Genomic DNA, 23,602 nt, shown 5'->3' with positions numbered 1-23,602 from the left:
GATATAAGGATTGCCACTCCAGCTTTCTTTTGGTGTCCCATTAGCATAGTAAATGGTTTTCCACCCCCTCACTTTCAATCTGGGGGTGTCTTTGGGTCTAAAATGAGTCTCTTGCAGACAGCATATCGATGGGTCTTGTTTTTTTTATCCAATCTGATAGCCTGTGTCTTTTGATTGGGACATTCAGACCGTTTACATTCAGAGTAACTATTGAAAGATATGAATTTAGTGCCATTGCATTACCTGTAAGGTGACTGTTACTGTATATTGTCTGTGTTCCTTTCTGGTCTATGTTACTTTTAGGCTCTCTCTGGTAATGTCAGTCTTTTTAATACTACCTGTTTAGGGTAGGTATGTAGTGGTTTCTCATTCTGGTTTTAATTTGCATTTCTTAAGTGACTAATGATCTTAAGTACCTTCCATATGTTTATTGCTCACTTTGATATCCTCTTTTGGAAGTACCTATTCAAGTCTTTTGCCTATATTTAAATTAGTTATATGTCCTTTTCTTGTTGATTCGCTTGAGTTCTTTATATATGCTAGGTACAAGTCCTTTGTAGATCTGTATATTACAAAAATCTTTACACAGTCTGTAGCTTGCTTTCTCGTGTTCTTTTTTTTTTTTTTAAAGATTTTTTTTATTTATTTATTTGAGAGAGAGAGAATGAGAGAAAGCAAGCACATGAGAGGGGGGAGGGTCAGAGGGAGAAGCAGACTCCCTGCCGAGCAGGGAGCCCGATGCGGGACTCGATCCAGGGACTCCAGGATCATGACCTGAGCCGAAGGCAGTCGCTTAACCAACTGAGCCACCCAGGTGCCCGCTTTCTCGTGTGCTTAATGATGAATTTTGATGAATAAAAGTTCTTGATTTTGATGAATAAAAGTTCAGTTCAATTTTTTATGGTTAGTGCTTTTTATTTCCTGTTTAGGTATTTTTGGTCTGCTTCAAGCCAAGAAGATATTTTCCTATATTTTCTTCTGGAAGCTTATTTTAGTTTTTATATTTTGATCTATGATCTACCTAGAAGTTTTGTGTATGATGTGAAGTAGAGTCAAAGTTTACTTTTTTATATGGGTATCTAATTGACTCAATACCACTTGTTGAAAAGACTATATCCTTTTCCCCACTGAGTTGTAAGTGAGGTATTATGGTAAGGTGGGTTCTGTATGTGTCTAAATTATTGTAGCTTTAGGGGTGCTTGAGTGGTTCAGTAGGTTGAGCATCCAATTTTTGGTTTCGGCTCAGGTCATGATCTCAGGGTCGTGAGATCGAGCCCCCCATGGGGCTCTGTGCTGGGCATGAGCCTGCTTGGGATTCTCTCTCTCCCTCTCCCTCTGCCCCTCCCCCCACCCTGATCGTGCACATGCACTCTCTCTCTAAAAAAAAAAGAAATTACTGTAGCTTTGTAACACATTTTGAGAACTGATAGTGAAGTTCCTTAGCTGCATTGTTGTTCTTAAAAATTGCTATAGCTATTATAAAGCCTTTGCATTTGTATATAAATTTTAGAATCAGCTTGTCAATTTCCACACAAAATCCTGCTGGGATTTTGATTAGAACTGCATTGATCAGGGGTACCTGTGTGGCTCAGTCAGTTAAGTGTCTGACTCTTGATTTTGGCTTAGGTTATGATCTCAGGGTTGTGAGATTGGGCTCTGTGCTGGGTGTGGAGCCTGCTTAAGATTCTCTCTCTCCCTTGTCCTCTGCCCCTCTTCCCCTCCCCCGCTCACTCATTCTCTCTAAAAAAATAAAAATAAAAGATAAAAGAATTGTATTGATCCTATAGACTAATTTGGAGAGAATTGACATCTTTACTACAATATTGAGTTTTCTAATTCATTAAAATAATATATCCCACCATGTTTTAGGTCTTTTAAAATTGTTCTCATCAGTGCTTTGTAGTCTTCAGTGGTGAGGTCTTGCATTAGATTTGTTCTTAAGTATTTGGTCTTTTTCAATGCTATTGTCAATGGTGATGCTTTTTTGTATTACATTTCCACTTGTTTGTTGCTAGTACATAGAAATTTTGAACTTGTACCCAATAACCTTTCTAACCTGAGATTATAGGGAGATGATATACATTCAGGCAGAGTATACATGGCTCATCTTTCTAGATGTGGGGCCTGTCTCCCCACGGGATCACTCTTTAGCAGCCACACTTGCAACCATGGCCCATCCTCTTGCTAACTCCTACTTTGTTCCTTGTACAAACCCATCCTCCAATCCTTTCCAGACGCATGTTGTAGGAGAAGTTATTTGGGCCATGTGATGCTCCATCGCTCTTACTGTTTACTTCATTTTCATGTAACTTTTATCAGTATAATATCATTAACATGTGGACGTATAATACCATTAACATAATATCGTTTTCATGTAACTTTTATCAGTATAATTAACATGTTAATATCATTAACATGTAACTTTTATCAGTATATCATTAACGTGTGGAAGTATAATATCACTAATATAATCTATTAGCCAGGGCAATGGTGAGTAGTGCCTGCACTACTTGGATCCAGTCCAAGAAGATGCTTTGATTTATGGTTGAACTCAGATGTTTATTGGCTCATCTCATTCCGATGATGCCAAGAATGAAATCACTCCACAACCTCTTCCTTACTATACTGTGCTGCTGGTTATTCTTAGTATCTCTCCTGAATTCACTGTCTTAATATATTCTATTTCTACTCGCATAACAAAGAGTATTTTCAAATCATTTGACAAAAAATCTTTTATATACATTTCTCTCTTCTAAGACAGTTGGTTTGCCTTCTCTGATCAGTACTGTCTGTCCACCCAGTAGTACTGAGGCTAAAAGAGCTTGCATGTTGCAAAGTCAGAAGGAAGGTCAATGTGGCTGAAATGTAGTGAGTGAAGGACAGGGTGGGATGAGATAAGATTGGAGAAGTTAGGTGGGAGCCAGATCAGGCAGGACCTCAGAGGCCTGGCCAAGGAGTTTTGATTTTATTCTAAGTGCCACTCACCACCTGACAGGTATCACAGCCAACTCCTCCTCCCAGTTAGAGTTAGAGATGAGGACCAGTGAGAACCCTGCTAGGGGTCACCCTCCTGTACACAGTGGATGGGAGACCCAGACCCCAGCCTCTCTGGGGGCAGTCAGTGCACTCATCAAACTTTATTCTGTTTCTCTTTTGTTTCAGAGGTTGTGTTCTCATCTTACCCTGGATTTTCAACCTCAGAGGTAGGAACTGCCTATTTTATATTTGTGTCCTTAAGTTAGAACATTCATTTTAAAAAACAAAAGTAAGCTAATGAAGCTATGAGAGGCATTTATATATATCACACTGAAGAAGCCCGTTCATTGAACAGATATTTACCGAGTACCTACCATGTGCCTGGCACTGTGCTGGCCTATGAGCATACAGTGGTGGACTAGAGAGTCAGGTCCCTGACCTCACACAGCCCACAAGCTCGCTTTTGCTGTTCTCAGATGTGTGCAGTTGGAATGGTTGCTGCCTTAAGTGATCAGGCTGGCATTGAAGTGAGGCAGCCACCAAGATGGAACCTTGGAGCTCCCTAGTAAGGGCCCCCAAAAGCTACACTCATCCTTGCCAAATATACCACCATCTAGGGTCTGATCCTTGGCGTCACAGGTTTAGATGCTTGATTTTTGTCTGGACAGACAAATTGGTTTTTCTTTCAGGGTTAGATGCTTACTAACCAAGCTCACGAGGACTGATGCACTATTGATTTATTCATTTACAATAAGAAGTATAGGTACACGTTTAGCCAACCTGCATCCTTGAGAGGAAGCTCAGTACACTCCCTCCCCACGGATAAAGCTGGGTGAGAAATTATATCAATTAATTATTGCCACCTGACAAACCCACCCAAGAATTACAGACTTAAAACAATAGCAATTTATTATTTCTCACAATTATTTGGGCTGGTTAGGTGTTCCACTGGTTTTGCCGGGGCTCATTCATGCAGCTGGCTGGTTCGCTAGGGCCTGAGTTCATGGATAGCTGGTATGGCTTGGCATCTATACGGAGTCTTTTTATTATGGACTTCTTTACAGCATGGTGCCCTTAGGGTTCCAAGAGGGCAAGAGTGAATTGCAAGGCTCTGGAACTCAAATGGTGGCCCTTCTGCCACATTCTGTTGGTCAAAGCAAGTATTAAGTATGATAGGGCAGTACAATTCTGATGCTAGCTACCTGTAGATAGCACAGACCCCACAGGTGAAGGGCACATTTCCCAAAAAGACTGCCCTCACTTCAGACGCTAGCTGCAAGTTTGGGGGGCCCCAAGCTATCAGCACTTACGACAAACTGGCTATAAATATTGGAGTTCACACAACCTTCTCAGGCTCAGTAATTTACTAGAACTCATAGAACTCGGAAAAGCACTATCCTTATAATCACAGTTTTACTATAAAGGGTACAAATCAGGACCAGCCGATGGAAAAGATAAATAATGTGAGGTCCAGGAAGGTCCCAAATGCAGAGCTTTTGTGCCCTCTCACTGTGGAATCTGGGTGTGTCACCCTCCCAGCACATCTGATGTATTCACCAATCAGGAAACTCACTCAAGCCTCAGTGTCCGGAGCTTTTTTTTGGAGTTTCATTACATAGGCATGACTGACTGAACCACTGGCCACAGGACTGAACTTAATCTCTAGCCCAGAGGTCAGGCTGGCTCAAAACCCCAACTCTCTAATAGTGGGGTTGTCTTTCAGGTGTAGCCAGCCCTCATCCTGAGTTGTCTCATTAGCATAAACTTAAGTGTGAACCCAGGGCTCATGAATAACAAAGACATTCCTATCACTCAGGAAGTTCCAAGAGTTTTGGAAGCTCAATGCCAAAAACCTGGGACAGAGACCAGACAAATTCTTTATTATACAACAGCCAGTCTAGGTTCGAGGGCATAGAGGTACAGACTCCACCTCTGAATGAGAGGAGCGCCAAGGTCACACTGCCGAAGGGCATACATACGGCATAGAGGGGCCTGTGGGCCGTTAAACAGTCGGCCACAAAAGTCAAAGATAATTGGTAGGTTGTTCAGTGCTCAGATCCCAGCGCTCTGGCATCTGAGCATGTAGACAGTGTGTTAGATGGTGGAGACTTATAGTGGCCTCTTTCTGTAGAAGTCAGGTGTGTATCCCTCATGCCTTCAGGGCAGGACACTCATGCCCCTGGACAGTGCTAGATACCCCTGAGCCTCACTCTCTGGCTCTTTCTTTTCTGTGCGGCAGTCTGACTTGCCCCCTTCAGGTCACACAGCCATGCTCCAGATAGGGAATTGCACGGTGGAGGAGAATGCCTTACCAGACTGCCACCGCTTTCCCCTGTGGCCTCTGGCACATTGCATTTGGATCACCTGGAGGGGAGAGTCACAGACATGCGCAAGCACCATCACTGGTTTTTGTTTTACTCTCACCCATGACTCACCTGTCCCGCTTGTGTGGGTGTACGAGTTGGACCCTAGGAGGGCACAAGATACTTGGCTCTGAGTAGGCACTCCGCTACTGTTCACTGAATGAACAAGTGAAATTTAAGTGACTTGCTCAAGATTACACAGCAATTAATGGAGCTTAGAACAGAATCTAGTTCATTTGAACCCAGTTATTAGCCCAGCATCTCACCCTGTAATTTCCTCTAGTCCCATCTAACTCAAGGAATCAGTGAGTGAACCGAGTCAGGCATGATTAACCCAGTACCTTCTATTTTCTGCTTAATTAAACATGTTGATCCTGAGGCAGACTGGGTTGTGCTGAAAAACCACAACCCTACAAGTGACACGGGTGCACCAGGTCACATTCAGGCCTGAAGGCCTGCTTGAAGTCATCCAGGACTTAGCTATTGATTTATCCTGGAATGAAGAGCCTCCATTGTAGGATGTTAGCCAGCCCATCAGACCAGGTACTCAAGGCTCAGGTCGCTCGTGCTCTCCATCTCCCCACTAGGAAAAGTCCCCTTTAAAATGCAAGCACCCGCTCAGTCGGAAGAGTGTGCTGGGGCCCTTGATCTCAGGGTTGTGAGTTCAATCCCCATGTTGGGTGTGAAGATGACTTAAAAATTTAAAAATCTTTTAAAAAAAATAAAATAAAATGCAAGCACTGTCCTTTTGCCTTCTGGAGAAATTTTAGCCCAACTGTAGAGAACGGCCATTTCAGGATAAGCTGTAGGGCAGAAAGTGGGAGGTGGGGGCAGAGAACTTCTGATGTCTACATCACTGCTATATTATCATTCGGTATCAGAGCACTTGAAACCTGAACTTTGGGTGACGGAGAATTAGCACATCATGTGACCTCAGAGAACTTGGAACCAGAACTCTGGGCCTTTGGTAACATCTCCCGTTATGACCCTAGATGTCTCTTTTGGCCAAGCCTTTCTAGAATGGTCACTTCTTTCCATTACCCTTCATAGGAAGGGTCTCTTGGTCCTTGACATCATTCAGCTTCTTATCATCAGGACACTTTGACAATAGACCTTTTTTCCTTCTAAGGCAACCAAGGTATGTGCACTTCCTCCCATATTCGAGATTCTTCCCGTGAAGTCACTGAAGGCCAGGAACCAGACGCTGGCCCCGCCCTTTCCAGAGCTGAGGTACCTTAGCCTGGCCTACAACAAGGTGACTCTTCTGCTTCTCTTCCTCTTTCCTCAGGGGCACAGATGGGAGGGTGGGATGCAATCTGCTCTAGCCTGAAGGCCAGCCCTATAATTCCCCATTACAGATATGTGGGCTCAGGAGTTCTCAGGGAGGGGGAAGTGGAGAGAGTGCAGACCAAGGCAGGAGTCCATCCATTCAGTCACAGATATTTATTTAATACCATGTGCCAGACTCTATGCTGCATACTAGGTACACAGCTGTGCAAAGAAAGATCGGGCCTCTTGCTTTTTGGAGCTTGTCACCCCTAGGGAAGACTGGTACAGGACAAGTGGTCTCAATATAAGCATGCATAGTGTTAGGAATAAACTCACAGTGCTATGAAGTATATGACAGGGGCAGTCTAACCTAATATTTGGGATCAAGGAAGGTTCTCAAGAGAGTGGTTTTGTGAGTGTAGTGAGGTGAAGTGTGAGAGAAGAGTGAAGTGGGAAATGTTCTAGCCTATGGGAACAGCAGATGTAAAGTCCATGGGACAAATTTAATGTGTTTTTCCTTCATGTTTTATGTTAGCATATTTTTCCAGTAGCCATGTACTATTTGACTTCTATAAACGCCACCAACTGAGCTCTACTCAAGTCTGAAATGTAGGCAACTTTTAAGGTACTCTGCTTACATTGCTTCTAAGGCAAGCAGTTGGTACAGCCGAACTCCTCAAGTGTTTTCTTCCTAAGAGTTTTATCATTTTAGCTTTGACATTCAGATCTTTGATCCATTTTGAGTTTATCTTTATATGTGGTGTGAGACAGGGTCCACCTTCATTCTTTTATATGTGGATATGCAGTTTCCTCAACACCATTGATCAGAAAGACTGCTCTTTCCCCCATTGAATGGTCTTCTCACCCTTGTCAATAATCAGTGGACCATAGATGTATTATGGGTCCCTCTTTGATTCTTGAAATTGGTCACTTGTGTCTTTTATTGAAAAAACTAAACTAACTGCTGGTTTCATTAGATTTCTCTACCTATCTGTATTCCCATCTCATTGATTTCTGCTCCTAACTTGATTTCTGTCCTACTCACATGAGTTTAATTTGTTCCTCTCTTTCTAGTGTCCTAAATAGTATAATTGTAAATCATTGATTTAGACCTTTTTATTCTTTAATATAAGCATATAAAGCTATAACTTTTTCTCTAAGCACTGTTTTAGCTGCATCCTACAAATTACGATTTGTGTGTTTATTTTTATTCTTTTAAACTTTTTAAATTCTTGTGGTTTCTTTTTTTACTCATGCATTGTTTAGATAAGTGAAATGCTTCGTTTCCAAATATATGGAGATCTTCTAGATGTTTTATACTTATTATTTCTACTTTAATTCTGTTGTGATCAAATAACATAACCTGTAAGATTTCATTCTTCTGACATCTATTGAAACTTGTTTGGGGCGCCTGGGTGGCTCAGTTGGTTAAGCGACTGCCTTCAGCTCAGGTCATGATCCTGGAGTCCCAGGATCGAGTCCCGCATCGGGCTCGCTGCTCGGCAGGGAGTCTGCTTCTCTCTCTGACCCTCCCCCCTCTCATGCTTTCTCTCTCTCAAATAAATAAATAAAATCTTAAAAAAAAAAAAAAAAGAAACTTGTTTTATGTCCCATCCTATATTCTATCTTGGTGAATGTTATGTGTGCACTTAGAAAAAAATGTGTATTCTGCAGTTTTGAGGAATAGTGTTCTATAAATATCAATTAAGTTAAGGTGGTTGGTAGTATAACTCAGATCATTTCTGTACTATTGTTTGTCTCTTTGTTCTACCAGTTATCGAGAGCAGCGTGTTAACATCCCCAGTCATGACTGTGGATCTGTTTATTTCTCCCTTTAGTTCTGTCAGTTTTTGCTGCATGTGTTTTGAAGTTTTACTATCAGGTACATAAACACCTAGAATTTTTATATCTACCTGATGTGTTAATCCTTATATTATTTTGACTTGTCTCCCTGTGCCTTGAACAAAACTTCTTGTCTTGATATCTGTCTTATCTGAATTTTTTTTTAAGATTTTATTTATTCATTTGAGACACAGAGATACAGAGAGAGAGAGAGCATGAGCAGAGAGAGAAGCAGAGGGAGAAGGAGAAGCAGGCTCCCTGCTGAGCCAGGAGCCCGATGTGGGGCTCGATCCCAGGACCCTGGGATCATGACCTGAGCCGAAGGCAGATGCTTAACCATCTGAGCCACCCAGGTGCCCCTGTCTTGTCTGATTTTAATATAGATTCTTATGCTTGCTGTTTGCATAGTCTCTTTCTATCCTTTTACTTTCAACCTCTTTATAGCTTTGTATTTCAAGTCCATCTCCTGGGGACAGCATATAGTTGGTTCTTGCTGGGGTGCCAGAGCGTTTTTCTCTGTGTTCCTGCTCTGTCCTCGGGGTGCAGCCTTCCCCATGCTCCTGCACTTCACAAGCGTTTATCTCCACGCTCGTGTTCCTCTCTCCAAGCAGGAGACTGCTTTTGCTTGTTACTTAGCGCTCGCTTGTCTGGTGGTAGAGGGCCAAAGGGAGGGTCCAACCCCACTCTTAAGTAGGCCCTGGGTTCCTGTGTCTCAAGGATGGGCCTTCTCAGTGGTCCTACCCCTCCGCAAGCAGTCAGAGACCTCTCAGGTAGTAGGCCCAGGTTGGTTTCCTGCCCCTACCCCAGGAGCAGAAGGTTTTAATTTTTTCCCTCCCCCAGATGCAGGGCCATGGGCCTGACAGGGTTTGCTGACCTTCCTCAGAAACTTAAGGCTTTTGTTCTCTAGGGAGAGGGGTGGCAAGGCTTCCTGCCTTTCTGATAGTGGCAGGGGCTTTTCTCCTCCAGGCCTACGCCTCAGGGATGGCTTTCTCCAGTCTTGCTCCCTGGGTCCAGTCTTTTGCGTACAAGTGGCCATGAATTCTCCTTCTCTCTGCAACTCTTGAGAGTTCTCTTCTACTCTAAGAGGCCCACACTTAGCCTTTAGTGGCTCATTAAAATGTTTAGCTCATTTCTTCCTAGTTGCTTATATGGCACTTGCCATCTCTTCCTCCCATGTTCTGCCACACGTGAGCCAGTGTCCATGGCCCATCGCTTCTTGGAGGTGCCCATCTTTCCTTAGATTCCAGTCCAGATGGTCGCCCTGAGACCTTAGCTCTCTGGGAGATGCAAGAAAAGTTATGATGTTATAGTTATTCTTTTTTCTTGTTGTTAGGAGGGGAGCAATACTTTCCTTTTTTTTTTTTTAATTTTATTTATTTATTTCAGAGAGAGAGAGAGCATGAGCGGGGGAGTCAGGCCAAGGGAGAAGGAGAAGCAGGCTCCCCGCTGAGCAGGGAGCCCGATGTGGGGCGCGATACCAGGACCCTGGGATCATGACCTGAGCCAAAGGCAGACGCTTAACCGACTGAGCCACCCAGGCGTCCCTACTCTCCATTTTTCTATATGCTTACTTGAGTTTTTAAATTATATTTTTCTTTATGACAGTTATCACCTAACATATATATCTTTTTCTTTATTGTCAGTTGTCTACTGCCAGAATGTAGGTTTATTTGAGAGTAGGACTTTGTTTTGCTTATAACTATATCCTCATCATCTGGAATAGCACCTGATACATGATAGGTACTCAGTAAGTTTGTTTGATGAATGAATGATGTTTTGATCACATCAAGGAATACTCATGCTACCTGTGTTGAAATTAATATTCAGTTTATTAAAGTTACAAATTTTAAAACCAATTCTGTGTTCAAACAGAACTTAAATGTCTAGAATATCCACTCAGAAATCTAGTAAGTTTTGTGTCAAAAGTAAAATCAATGGGGTGCCTGGGTGGCTCTGTCGATTGAGGGTCCAACTCTTGATTTTGGCTTAGGTCATGCTCTCAGGGTCCTGAGATCAAGCCCATGTCAGGGCCTGCAGCCTGCTTAAGATTCTCTATCTCAGGGTACCTGGGTAGCTCAGTCAGTTAAGCATCCGAATTGTGATTTCAGCTCAGGTCATGATCTCAGAGTCCTGGGATCGAGCCCTGCATTGGGCTCTACACTCAGCAGGAAGTCTGCCTGAGGACTCTCTCTCTCTCCCCCTTCTCTCTGTCCCTCCCCCAGCTTGTGCGCATGCACACGGTCTCTCTCTCTCAAATAAATAAATAAATCTTAAAAAAAAAAGATTTTCTATCTACCTCTCCCTCTGCCCCTCCTCCTGCTCACACACTCTCTCCCTCTGTCTCTAAAAAAAAAAAAAAGTAAAATAATCACTTTCATTCAACCTTTAACTAATATTTACTTAGTTCATAAATTTGACAGATTAAGTTGTATTTGCCTTAACCCAATGAAATTGGACAGAAATACTAAGTTGTCATTGGACCCTGAATTTATTATCAGTGGCATTCAACTCACCTTACAGGGATAGGCTAGCATGATGGCCAGATTTTCCTCACTACCTCAGCCAGAATCCTAAGCCCATATCTTTCAGCTGGGACTTAATTTCACAGAAAATATGACATCCGTGCCATGGATATCTTTCAACTTTCTATCAGTTTTAATTGTAACTTTCTTCAACTCTTTAGTTGCCTGATTTGGATGGATGGAATTTTGCATCCTGACAAAATTAAATTTAATTCTCCCTCCCCTATTCTGTTGTGCGTGCTTCTTGACGACCTGATTTGTATATAAGAGACTCTGCACCCCAAAAAAAAAAAAAAAGAGAGAGACTCTGCACCCTCTTTAGCCACCATTTTATAGTTATTTATCAACACATATTAGACTTCTTTGTAGGTTCATCCTCCTTCCCTCCTTCCCTAGAGTCTAGATAAAAAGTCAGCAAATGTTTTCTATAAAGGGCCAGATAAATACATTACTCTGTCACTACTACTCAATCGTGTCCTTGTAGCACAGAGGACAATGTGTAAATGGATGAGCACGGCAGTGATCTGATGAAACTGTATTAAACAGATGGGGGGGGACGGATTTGGCCCACAGGCATTATCTGCCGACCTTGGTTTTTGTATGGCCTTCAAGCTAAGACTGATTCTTAGATTTTTAAATGGTTGAAAAATCAAAAGAAGGATAATCCTTCATGACACATTAAAATGATATGAAATTCAAATTTCAGAGTCCATCACTAAAGTTTTATTGGAAAAGAGCCATCACACTTACTTATGAGTTGTCTCTGGCAGTTTCTGTGCTACAACGGCCCAGTGGAGTAGCTGCAACACAGCGGGTATGGCCAGTAAAGCCTAAAGCGTTTACTGTCTGGTCCTTGACAGAAAAGCTGTGCCAAGTCCTGGTCTCGATGACCAAATGTTCCAGCTGCTCAAGGCCCGCGTCTCGTCCCTCACCTCTCACTCTCGACTCTCTCCCTGAGATGCCTTCACATACCCACTGGCCCACGAACAGTGGCTCACAAATTTATAATTCCAACACAAAACCAGTATCCTGCATACTCCAGACCAGTGTGTCCACTGCCTACCTGAATCTCTACTGGGAGGTCTCAAAGGTACCTCCAAAGTACATGTATCCAAAGTGAATTAATGATCTTCAAATTTGAAGGTCTTCCATTGCCCCGGATCTTAGAGAAGAGCTCCATCACGCCAAAATCTGGCTGTCATCCTTAATGTTTCTCTCTCCTTTATGTCCCTCCTCACCACGCATATCTAATCTGTGACCAAATCTGGTCATATGTAGGTCCTCATATTTCTGAAAATGCACGTATTAGGTCCCCAGGGACCAAGATCTTTCTAGCTTTTGTCTGGCCCTGACTTGCATCTCTAGCCTCATTTTCTCTCTGCTGTTAATCAAAGTGGCCTTCTTTCCGCCCCCCAGCTGGCTTTCCTCCTCCTCACTGTGAGGCCCTTCTTGCATGGTTCTCCCATGGGGCACTTCCTCTCTGCAGTGGGTGGGGCACGCACCGTGAGCTGCTGCCACACACTTTCAATTCCCAGGGACCTCCCTTAATAGAAGTCTATTTCTTGCTTTCACAAAATCCACTGTGGGTATTCCAGGTGGGCTGGGGGCCTCCCATGTGATCTTGCAGAGACCCAGCTCCCTTCTGGCTGTGGCTCTGTCCTCCCGTAGGGCCTGAAGGGGATTTTACTCGCTCCTCTGCATCTGGCAGGTCGATGGCGGAGCAGGGGAGGGGGGTGAGCAGCATAGAGGGTCACTCAGGAGGTTTCAAATGGGCTGTGCCCAGAAATGGTCCCTTCTACCCTGTTGCATATGACCTGAGTCACATGAGCACATCTAGTTGCCTAGGAGGCACAAAGACAGTCTGGCTGTGTGCCCAGAAAGTAGAGAGAACGGTTTTGGTTAATACAGAGGTTTCTGTGCTGTGCGCTCTGTCCCTACCTCCTCCTCACCCTTCAAATCTCAGGGAAGCCTTCCCTATCTCCCTGCGTGGACCAGGGAGATAGGGAAGGACTTCCCACGCCCTCTCTCATGGCGCTGATTACAGCTGCAGAGCTCCCATCCTTCCTGTTACGGCTTCAGTGCCTGTGTCCCCCCAGGCAGCACTCCTTGAGGGCAGGAGTTCTAGTGGTTTTGCTCATTTCCAACCTAGTGCTTGACACGTGTTGGCATTCACTAATACTTATTGATTGGATGAACACAAAGATAATGGATAGGTTCATTGCCCAGTGGGCATCTAGTGCTACCCACTGGGGCTCCAGAGGAAGCCAAACTGAAGGGCCCTCCCTCTCGCAGTCCTCGGGCCTTATTGCCTTCCACGGGTCCTGAGTCTAACCCAATAACGTTCAGGGTGCCCAGGCATCTGAACGGCCACTGCCCCACTTGTGGCCCCTGTGATACTGTTCTGTTGCTAATAGACACCCTCCCCGAGGTTGTTCCAGCCACTCTGCTCAGCAAGGATTGGGTATTATTCGCCCTTCAGAGGCTGGCCTCACGGAGGTAGAGCAGCCTCTGGGCCCCAGACAGCCGGGAGGTCTTCCTTATCGTTGGCTCGGCTTATCCCTTAGATGAATGGGTCCCCCCTGACTGCCTGCCCCCTGCCCATCCCCAGCTCAGTGCCCAGAACAGGCCTTAATGAAAGAGACCATCAGGAGTGCTGTTGACAGACTGACAGAGTGTGTAGAGGTTGCATTGAGGAAGGTGAAGTGCCAGACAAATTGTATGCTGAAGTCAAAGTCATTGCCCTGCCAAACTTCCAGACTCTTTGTGCTTGTTCCTATTTTGTCACCAACATCTCCATTCCTTGGTCTTGGCTACATTTCCAGTGTGGAGAAAACAATTCTTAACTTTCAAATGTGAAACAGTGATGTGGAATTTCAGACAGGATCCTGATCTGTGGGTGTGAGCAGGTGACATCGCAGGAGCAGACCCTGCCCAGCACTGAGTCCAGTACAGGAGCCTCACGTCCCCGGCCCCACCCCTGCCCTAGCAAGCATGTAGCCCCGCGGTGTGGGGCCTGGCAGCACTTGGGCAGAGGTGGGGCGGTGCCGACCTGAAGCTTTTCCCCGTGTTCCTTACAGATCGCAAAGGAAGATGCCATCCTGCCAGTAGCTCTTTTCCCGTCGCTCTGCGAGCTCATCTTTCATAACAACCCTCTGGTGGCCCATACACGAGGTACGGTGCCCACAAACCTGTGTTCCCACCCCGGTGCCCAGGGCCAGTGTGGGCACCCTCAGCCCCACCTCATGGATGCTGAGCCCCTGGGCTCTGCTGTGGGTCATGGGTGGACGTGGTTCATGGTGCATTTGGGGACAGAAAGAACCACAGACGTTGCTGACCACCTGCTGTGTACCAGCTTACCTGACAGCAACCTTGTGAGGCAGGCGTCATTGTCCCCGTGCTCAGTGAAGGATGCTGCGGACCAGGGAGGTTCATGATCTACCCAAGGTCCCACAACAAGGAGGCAGTGCTGGGAATGGAACACAGAATTAGCTAGATCCTGCATGAGATCTTTAAGTGCCACCTGGCTTTGTAGAGCAGGTCTGTTGTGACCTCATTTCCTACTTCCCAGCTGGGGAGGGGCCTGCAGGGGAGGCATGGCTGAGCAGGAGAGGGGGATGAGAAACGTAAAGGGCCACGCACGAGGTTTCAAATGGACTGTGTCCAGAAATGGGTGCTGCATCCTGGTACGGTGGGTGCTGCCTCAGCGCTACACCTTGGAGGCATCTTAGAATCCTGGGTCCTAGAGTGACACCAGCAGAGTTCTCACCCTTGCTTTGCACTATCCTTGTTGCCTTAGGAAAATTTCTTAACCTCTCCGTGCCTCAGTTTCCTCACCTATTAAATGGGAATAATATAGGTACCTATCTCCTGGGGTTGGTGTGAGAATTATGTATTCATTACATAATAATGATGTATTAATGTAAGTTAATACATGTCTGGCAGTTTGAACAGTGCGGGACACATAGTAAGCCCCCAGTAAATATCTGCTAATAGTAATCTTTCCCATCATGACTCCAGGGGTCCCTCCACTGCTGAAAAGCTTCCTCCAGGAGCGGCTGGGGATCCACCTGACTCGCAAGAAGATAGTAAAGGCCAAGCATCATATTTTGATGCCTCGGAAGGACTCGAGGAAGGTAAGGCCTGCCAAGCCTGGAGGAAGTGGAGCCTGTTTTACTGCATGTGAACTGACCTGGGGAGAGAGTGCCCTTCCCCACTCATCATGGATTCCTTCTGTTAGGTCTGCAGTCCTAGCATTGTCTTCTCCGTTCCATGTCTGTTACACACAGATACACCCAGAAGGGACAAGACAGAGGGACCCAGCTGCCAGAGTAGGGAGAAGCTATGAAGGTCATGGAATCCTACCCCCAACTTTGACAGAGAAACTGAGGCCCCGAGAAGGAGCTATGGAGAAGTAGGGGAGAAATCAGTCTGAAGACCCGGGGATAAGCCTGGCTTCATCACTTTCCACAGCTGCCTGAACCTGGGCAAGAGCTTCACTCTCTGAGCTTCAGCTTCTCAACTCCAAGCCTCCCTGAGCTGCTGAGAGGACTGGATGAAGCAACAGATACGAAAATATGTTATAAACCCCCAAATCCATACCTGTGCAAGTTCTAACCACCTGTGGGAGTCATGGATGGCTGCCAGGCCTAGAATACACATCTCTTACACATAAGGAAGCATTTCCTTATGTTGAGAGCAATCTGCCCCCCCAAACCAACCCCAGCCGGTGGTCTTAGACTTACCTTCTGGGATGCCATACAGTATCAAAAGGATTGCAGAAATTTCTGTGAAATGCTTCTCCCTCCTGAACTTTAGCCTTCCTATAACTAAAAGCTGGACTGGGAATGCCCAGTCCAGCTTATTCCGTTTCTACAGTTCCCTTTCAGTATAGTTATTCCCTTTCTACCCCCTCTGCAGCCTGTCGCTGTCCAGCCAAACTCTAGTCTGGAGCCCTTAGAGGACCAGCACAGAATTAAAAGCCAGAAATAGACAGAAATTCAAAAGGTTTCCATCATCATCCCCTTGTTTGTTGCCTCCTCTAAGGATTGGAGTATCTCCTTCCCATCAGCCAGCCTGAGAGGGGCACAATCAGAGTGAGCCAAATGCTAAGTACATAATCCTCTCTCCCAGGATGACGGGCTTTCGCTAATTAAGGAAGCTGAGAATTTCAACAGGAAAGAAGTTATTTCCTTGGTTCTGAACCCTGAGAGAGATTTGCCTTATGAAACTTCATTTAAGGTATAGGGACCAGCATCCTGAAAGGGGCTTGGTGCTGCTGCCTTCCATAAGGGACAGGACCATCTCCTCCAGGTCTTCCTAGGAGTCCCTGAAGAAAGTCGAGGGCACCGTGTTAAACCTTGATCAGAAGAAGGCTGTTGAGAGCCAGAGTGATATGATCAGGGATATAGAATGAGGCAGAAATCAGGTAGTCCAGGCTCTGCCACCAAATAATTCTGTAACCTTGGACAAGTCATCTTACCTCTCTGAGCCCTGGCTTCCACTTTTATAAAATAAGGAGAATTACTTCCTGGGTAGTTTGAGGTGTAAATCAAGCAACATCTGTCATGTACAGGGCACATTGTAGATGCCCAGTTAGTGGGATTTGGCTCCCTCCCTCCCCCTATGAGCCCTCATCCAGTACCCTGATCACAGTACCAAGTAGCCTTAGTCCAGTGAGGTCTGGAAGGAGAGATTCTGATTAGGAAGCAAACCAGTCTAGCCTTTCTCCCATGACAGGTGAAAACCCAAGTCCCAAAGGTGCCAAAGCAGCCTCTGATTCTCCATCACCTCCCTATGACCACGGTCCAGTCTCCCTCAAAGGAGATCCCAGAGTCTGAGGCACAGCCGACTAAAGAGCTCTCCGCTGCCAGAAGCAGTATTCTGGAGTCACAGATACCTATCGAGGGCGTGGAGGGCCTTTCCCTGTCCCACCGGACCTTCGTGCCCCTGCCTCCCATCTGCTCTGATTCCACCGTGTACAGTGAAGAGACCATGTCCCACCACAGCAACAGACCTGGCCACGTCAGCCCGCAGCACCTGTCAGACGAGGACACCAGGAGCATGGAGTCCATATTCTTGACCCAGGTGCCTGGTCCCCCCTTCCCCTGCCTTGTTCCTAGCTCCCAGAGGCTCCTATACAACCTTGGCATAGCTGGCTTGCGGTAGGCAGCCGGAAGTGAGTCCAAGACAGGTCCGGAAATTAGAAGGAAGCCCCCCCCGGCAGGCCCCGCAAGCCCCTCCGGGAGCTCCGCTGAGCCAAGGCTCCTGGTAGGGATACCCATGGAGACAAGTCCCGGTCCTGTGGCACCGACAGCATCTGGGGTCTGGCTGGGGCACGGTTCTGACCAGTTTTTCGGAAGGGTTTGCTGCTGCCTCTGCCTATCTGTATAAGGTCACATCACTTTTGATGCTGCCTCTGAATCCTGGGAATACAGATGGCCAAGACAAAGGTCTGCCTTCGAGATGTCCTCAGTCTGATGGGAGAGTGCAGGAACAATGCACGCAGTCAGTGCCGAGACTAAGGGAAACCCAGGCGCTGGGAGCCTGGGGGAAAGAAGGATCCTCTGCCCAGACCAGGAGGGCTCCTGAAAGAGGTTCCAATGAACTGAGCTTTGCAGGCTGAGTAGGGAGTGACAACGTGAAAACATGGGCAGAAGGGCATCCTGCGCAGAGCAAACAGCATGAAGCAGGCTACAGAGGACAGAAATTAAAGTGGCATGTGCAGAAACCACAGATGGTTCAGTGTCTGGGCGGCAGACAGGTGACATGTAGGAAAAGGGCAATAGGAGGCTGGAGGAGCTGGTAGGGCCCCGCGAGCATTATTCTTGTACCACTGCCTTTCCTCAGCTCCCCACCTCCCATCTCATGCCTCCAGTCTGCCAGATCTTTCCAAGATGCACATGCATACATTTATGCCTGACTCCATCCATCCCTTATTCCACAGATGACTTATAGTGACATACACATTTATATGGTATAAAACTTGTCTTTATGAACTCTATCAGAACCTTTTAGAACAAAGCAGAGTATAAGTAAATATTTAAAAATGAGCTTGAAAAAAAATAAAATGAGCTTGAGAAAGTTGGATGAAAGGAAAATATGGACAGGAAAGGAAATAAGGTCTCGGTCACTCTAACCTGCTCATCTGCCCTGGTGCTCTCGTTACAGAGGTATATTGCCAAAATGCAATTCTGGGCTTCCTAGGAGCCAAAGGAATACAATCAACTGGGAGTCACCGTGATGGGAAAAGCTTTTCTTCCCCTTGCCAGATTGCCCAGGCTGTGACCTCCAGTGCAGTGTGGAATAGAAGCAGAAAGAGCAAACATGTCTTATTCCTGATCTCAGGGAGAAAGCTTTCAGTCTTTCACCATTAATTCTGATGTTAGTTGTGGGTTTTTCATAAATGTCCTTTTTTTCCTGGTCAAGGAAGTTTCTATCCCTAGTTGAGTGGTTTTTTTTTGTCACAGAGGGGTGTTAGATTTTGCCAAATACTTTTTCTGTGTGTACTGAAATGATCATGTGGTTTTCATCCTTTATCTATTGGTGTGTCACACTGATTGATTTCCAGATGTTTAACCAAGCTTGTCTACCTGCAGTAAGTCCCACTTGATCATGGTATATAATCCTTTTTATAGGTTGTCAATTTAGTTTGCTAGTATTTTTTGAGGATTTTTGTGTTTATGTTCATAGGGATATTGGTCTGTATTGTCCTTCTGTGATGTCTTTCCTTAGTTTTGGTTTCAGGATAATAACTGAGAGAATGAGCTGGGAGTGTTCCCCTTTCTAATTTTTGGAAGAGTTCGTGAAGGATTGGTGTTAATTTTTAAATGCTTAGTAGAATTCACTTGTGAAGCCACCTGGCCCTTGGCTTTTCTTTGTGAGAATTGTTGAGATCTCTACTTGTTACAGATCTGTCCAGATTTTCTATTTCTTCTTAGCCACAAGCTTTCATGAAGTGTATAAATAACATCCCTACATGAAATACAGGTCTCATAAATATGTTTCTTATAAAGCCCTTAGGGTAGGCTAAAAATGTGAGTTCAGACAGTGGTCACTCAGCCCCTTAAAACTCCTCTGTGGCTTTGCCATCGCCGTGAGGATAAAGAAAATACAAACAAAAACAAAAGAAACACCCTCAGGTTGGCTTTTAAAAGTTCTTACTGATCTGAGGCCTGCTTACTGCTCCAGTCACCCATCTCTTCACAGTACACCCCAAAGATACCAACTTAGGGTACCCCCAGAGCCACCTTGCCGGGTCTTACATGGGTGGCTCGGCCCCTGCTCTTCCTGGCCCGCAGCAGGCCTCTCTCCCCAGCACTTGTAGCCCACCCCTCTCCCCATCCCTGCCTGGGGATGGGGCCATCCTGCTTCTTCAAGACTTTGTGCAGGTTAAGGCCTCATTTCCTCCAGGAAGCTTCCGAGCCCCGCAGGCAGGCGGGGTGGGGGCTTCCTGGGCTCACCCAGAACCTTTGTGCTCCTTTCTCCTCTGGCGCTTACCAAGGTGCACAATCACTGTCTGCTTTCACGGCTGCCTCCTCTCACCCCGGTCTTGGTTCTTGCCCTTAACAGGGCCCAGGGTGGGGACCCGCACAGAGCTAATGCTTAGACATGTTAATGGAAGCTGGTTTTCTTTTGGGCACAGGTGGGTGAGCTGCCTTCCTCCATCCTCCAGAGGGATGATTCATCCATGAGGGAGGAAGAGCAAAGACCACCCCACACAGCTCCCAGAGAGGTAAAGAGGGCTTGGAGGAAGCTCCCGACTGCCTCCCTCCCCAGCAAGTACCATGGCTACGAGGAGCTGCTGACAGCCAAGCCTGATCCAGACTTTATTGAGCCACAGGGTATGTGAGGAGAATGGCTCCAAGACGGGGGCCCTCTCCACAGCCAGAGCAAGTCAGGGCAAAGCTAAGGCTGGTGGCATGCCTCACTTCCAGACCAGGATGCTGTCCTCTGTCAAAGGGCTCCTGAAGGTGTCCTGGTTTGGAGCCTCCCATATCAGGACCCCTGGCCTGGGCCTTCAGTGGATTTTGAGGCGCCACAGCTGTTCCAAGATTCCAGCCAGTCTAGGCCTAGCTGCTCTGGCTGGAAAAGTGTCTCCAGGAAGGGTTTGATGAACAGCTGCCCAGACTGGCCAGATTCCTGAGCTCCTTCCCAGCCCAGCTGAGCCCCAGATTGAACATCCCCAATCCTCTCTCTCTGGTGTGAGGCAAGGGAGGCAATGCTCCCTCTGAGCCCCTGATTTCAGACTGATGTGTTAACAATACTTGTGCTTTCAAAGGAACTGGCACTCAGCTGTGCTCTCTTGGGGGTCAGTCCCTGCAGTGTAACCCACTGTGTTTAATGGGGTTACATTGCGGCCAGTCCCTTTCCCCATTCTAGTGCTATTTTTCCATTAGGATCCGTGCACCCAGGGGACGAGTATTCACTGAATGAATGATGGAGGTTCTGGCACTGCAGCAGATCAGGGAGAGATGGGGGCAGTGTGTTCCTCTTGGGGCCTCTCAAATCCTTTCACCCAGGGCTGCTGGGGAATGAGAAAACTGGGGGAGGCATCCAGCAGCTGGAGGAAGAGTACCTTGCCCCAACCCTTGCCTTTTTGCCTTAGGAATCCAGAAGAACGCGCGGGCCCTGCAGCGCATGCTGAAGTGTCCCCTGCGGGGCCGCTCTTCCAAGCCCAGGCTGGACGCACTTCAGAAACACTACGTCCCCAAGGAGAAACGGGTATGTGGGTCAACCCCACCTGGTTGCGTGTGCGAGTGGCTCCTCGGGATCCCCCAGGTAGAGCCGTGGCTGTCACCTCACGGCCTTCTGAGGGCTGTGCTTTCCCAGTGCCCCCAAGTGCTCTCCTGCGTGTTGCGTCTGTATGAGGTGCGGCCCGGAGAGGCTGAGCACCGGACTGGGGTGACAGGCTCCTCTTACCTTGCGTCAGGCCCAGAGGATCCCCGTTCCACCGCCACGGAAGACTCGAGCCCAGCTGCTGGATGACCTCCTCGTTCGCATGCGGGATCCCCAGAACATTACAGAGGCTCCACTAGGTACAGCTCTGCCCGCCCCCATCCCTGTCCCTGTCCCCGTCTTCAGCGGCCAGAACCCGAGACAGAGAGAAGTTCGCTCATCTGCCGGGAGGAGGCTGAGGGCCCTTGGCGTCTGCCCCCGCCCTGCCCCCTCTGCGGACGGAGAAGCTGAGGCCTGCCTGGAGCGAGGCAGGGAGTTGCCTAGAGTCACACAGCATGTTACAGACCAGAACTAATGCTTGAGGTAGAATCAGCCGGCTTCTTACTGCCCGGAGCTGGGGAGGCCATTCTCAGTCCCCGTAGCATCCTCCTTTCACTCCATCCCACTTTTTGGGGGTGGGGGCGCTCTGGACACAGTCCCCACTGTTTTGGGCTAGGGGGCCCCAGAGCGAGTTTGGTGCCCCTCGGCCTTCTCTCCCTGCAGGAGCTGTCCTGCACCAGCGGACTGAGCGGCGGCTGGTGAACCAGAAGCAATACCTGGAGGCCAAGCGGCTGCTGAAGGAGTTCCAGGCCCGCTACCGGCAGCTGGTGCGCTGCTCGCTGCGGACGGTGTTCAGGGCTACAGCGCCGCCCCCGGGCCGCCCAGCACTGAGCGAGGGCCAGCCTAGGTTTGGCCGCTTCCTTGAGTTCATGGATGAGTTCTGCCAGGGGCCCACGGCCAGCGACTCGAAAAGCTAAGAGCTGTGCACAGGGCCATGCGCACTGCCCCGCCTGTGCCCGACGCCCTCCCAGGGCTCCGTGCCCTGGACCGCGCCTTGGGGCCAGGTGGGCCAGGTGCAGGCCTCAGACCTTGGCTTGGCCTTGCCTGCTGGCCACAGAGAGTGGGGAACTGGTCAGGATCTCCCCTCCCCAGGCTGCGCAGGACCCAGCACCTGGCCCAGGAGCAATAAAGAGTAGGTGCATAGAGCAAGGTAGCCCGCATGTTTTCTTGTAGATCGGGCCCGCCTCCCAGGCTAGACAAGGATCCCGGCTGATGCACACGTCCTTTGGGAAACCTGCCTGAGTCGCACCTGTCCAACAGAGCTGTGATGAACACTGGGATGGAAAACAAGGGGGTTGATGGAACAGAAAAGCAGCACAGACTCTAAAGCTCAGAGAAGTGAACCAACCCATCCACAGCCTACAAAGTGTGCATGTTGCTGGGGTAGGGGGCAAAACTGAGCCCTCCAGGCCCCAGAAAAGGGGCTTTATTTTGTTGGGCAGCTTTTCCCATGATGAGGGCAAATGGAGAGGAGGAAGAAGAGAGGATCGGGAATTCCCTTATCAGATGGCGATGGCCACAAAGTTGTGACAGGCTGAGGGGAGGGCTTGCATGGTTTCCTAAGGCCCTCTAATCCGGGATACCAGCTGAGGTCCCATATGCAAACACTGTGGCTCAGGAACGGATCCTGGGGCTGTACAAGGTCAGCCTGGGCTCCAGTTCTGGCCAAGGCAGCCTGTCGGGTTGCCCCATTTTGTGACTGTCCAAGAATCAGCACCTGCTACAGAGATGGATCTAGAGAAGGCCACTGGGACTGAATTCCAGAGATGCGCATTTGGGAATGGTCTTCCTCTGCGCCTAAGGCTACTCTCCTGAGGGTATGTCGCATTCAGACCCGGGAGCAGGCATGCAGTTCCCAGGGCCCAGGAATGAGTGGCACAAGGATTAAGGACCCTCAGCAAGGCACAGACTCCTCCAACTTCAGTTGCCATTAAGGTGATCTTTGAGCTAGAATCTTGCCTTGCAGCCGTGGGTCTGACAGAAGCCTGGTGGCATGTCTGCTCATTGTGACTGTGAGGCTATTAGGGCACAGAAATACCTGCTCACTCTCCTACTTGGCCACGCAGTCTCCCACATGTGGCCAGTGTCCTATTTACAGCCAGCTGTGGTCACACCAGACGCACACATCTGCGTTCCCACAAGTCACACACACAGCCACACGGCCGCACACGTAGTTACAGCGTCAGTTACATCACAGTGACACAGGCACCCGGTCGGGTACACGTGGCACAGGCTTACCTGACAGTGACACTCGCAGGCAGGTGTGTTGCTGACTCACCACTTGGATCTCCTGGGGCCCCAAACCACCCTTCCCCTAACGTGAGGAAGGAGAATCCGCTCCCACGGTGACCCTGTAAGCCATGCTGGGCTCCAGGCCTAGAGAACTGGATTGCACTTTCCAGCCGGAAACACTTACCAGCCATAGGCTCTCTGGCCTGAAAGGCTCCTGGGAACATCCTATCCCAGCCTCAAGACCGGAAGCCTCTTGCAGTCCCCCTAACTGATCGTTCAGCTCCTGCTTGCACCCCTGGGGACAGGGAACTCACTCCCTCCAAAGGCTGTCCCTTCCTTTGTTGGTAAAGCTACCAGGCAGTTCTAGCCACTGGGCTGAGCTGTCTGCCTAAGTCCCTCGGTACGCCCAGCACTGCTGTTTGCTCAGGAGTGTATCGGCTCCCTCCGCCAGGCCAGGGCAGAGCCCTCCACCAATGTGAGAACATCCCAGAGAGGCGACACCTATCTGGGCCAAACGCTCTTTAACTTTCTCAGTTACTCCACCTAAGATAGCATCTGAATAAATCAGTTCCTCTCCTAGTGCCTGTTTGAAGTATGAGAGGCAGGGTCTCACACCGTCTACCC

At 47.8% G+C, this 23,602-nt stretch overlaps 1 protein-coding gene across 2 annotated transcripts in view; it reads left to right on the top strand.

Annotated features, from left to right (window-relative positions):
* XRRA1 (X-ray radiation resistance associated 1) overlaps positions 1-23,581 on the top strand; it is a 64,138-nt gene extending 40,557 nt beyond the window's left edge. The window contains exons 11-19 of one of the 2 annotated variants that reach the window (XM_032426917.1): positions 3,163-3,203; positions 6,469-6,594; positions 14,050-14,143; positions 14,990-15,105; positions 16,709-17,056; positions 19,614-19,812; positions 20,577-20,692; positions 20,901-21,006; positions 21,410-23,581. In XM_032426917.1, the coding sequence (XP_032282808.1) occupies positions 3,163-3,203; positions 6,469-6,594; positions 14,050-14,143; positions 14,990-15,105; positions 16,709-17,056; positions 19,614-19,812; positions 20,577-20,692; positions 20,901-21,006; positions 21,410-21,663 (1,400 nt within the window). In that variant the 3' untranslated portion in view covers positions 21,664-23,581. The remainder of the gene's footprint in view (positions 1-3,162; positions 3,204-6,468; positions 6,595-14,049; positions 14,144-14,989; positions 15,106-16,708; positions 17,057-19,613; positions 19,813-20,576; positions 20,693-20,900; positions 21,007-21,409) is intronic. The other variant, XM_032426916.1, reaches the window with a different exon arrangement.
* The last annotated feature ends 21 nt before the right edge of the window (positions 23,582-23,602 follow it).

This window comes from Phoca vitulina, unplaced genomic scaffold (genome assembly GCF_004348235.1).
Source record: "Phoca vitulina isolate PV1807 unplaced genomic scaffold, GSC_HSeal_1.0 scaffold36, whole genome shotgun sequence".
NCBI classification, from domain to species: Eukaryota; Metazoa; Chordata; class Mammalia; order Carnivora; family Phocidae; genus Phoca; species Phoca vitulina.
This window is presented reverse-complemented; position numbering and strand designations above follow the sequence as displayed.